At 36.4% G+C, this 873-nt stretch overlaps 1 protein-coding gene across 1 annotated transcript in view; it reads left to right on the top strand.

The window, feature by feature from the left end:
* Window positions 1-873, top strand: part of LRRC7 (leucine rich repeat containing 7) — a 463,713-nt gene that overhangs the window by 216,005 nt on the left and 246,835 nt on the right. The window contains exon 5 of the mRNA XM_012801636.1: window positions 201-279. Coding sequence (XP_012657090.1) covers window positions 201-279 — 79 coding nt within the window. The remainder of the gene's footprint in view (window positions 1-200; window positions 280-873) is intronic.

Genomic DNA, 873 nt, shown 5'->3' with positions numbered 1-873 from the left:
AGAAAATATTATTCAACATTCAACTCTTATTCGAAAACATGTCTCTATTATATGACCTGCTATGCTATTTTCACTCCTGATTTAATGATTATCAGAAATGATGTTTTGACTCATCTTTTTAATAATTATTCTGAATATTAGAACTATAAAGAATATTTGCTAGAACTTTTTCATGTGCGTTTGTTTTTTTCACGTTTTAGGTGTGCAAGAATTTCCCGAAAACATTAAGTGCTGTAAGTGTTTAACAATTATTGAAGCCAGTGTCAACCCCATTTCTAAGTGAGTATGGGCGATTCAATTTTATTCATATGTATGTTTCCATTGGAAAATAACATACCAAGATAGATGAAATTTACAAATAATTGAACTTTAACTGTAACAGTGATGTAGCATTTGATAGAATGATAGGAATAAAAGAATTATATCAGAATAGTTTGACAAAAGATGATTAAAAGCATGGCTGGGTAGCAGTGAAGGCCCAACTGCAGAAGATGACATGACTTGGAAGAAAACTATGTCATCATTTTAATTTTTTTATGTAACTTTCAGGCAACATTCCATGAATGAGAATTGAAACTAAGAAAACAGTTGTTAGGGTGGTCACGGGGGGCCGCCGAGAACCGGGAGGAAGCTAAAGAGTGCAGAAGTTTAAGTTTTTGATGAGTGCACGAAAATAAACGATATGTAGTTAACAATAACTAAATAAAACTAGAAACAGAGAGCACTCGTATGGCGGAGACTACAGCATGAGCAGAGGGATGGTTCTGTGAGGGCAGCAGAAAGGGGGACGTGGGCGGCAGCGATGCTGGGATCAGAAAGAGGCAGTTTGTGGTTTGAGATGCATCAGTTAAGAGGCGCCATGGGACAGTGAGA

This window comes from Otolemur garnettii, unplaced genomic scaffold, assembly GCF_000181295.1.
Source record: "Otolemur garnettii isolate 467f Iridium unplaced genomic scaffold, OtoGar3 scaffold00010, whole genome shotgun sequence".
NCBI lineage: Eukaryota > Metazoa > Chordata > Mammalia > Primates > Galagidae > Otolemur > Otolemur garnettii.
The sequence above is the reverse complement of the archived record's forward strand: the minus strand, read 5'-3'. Positions and strand labels throughout refer to the sequence as shown.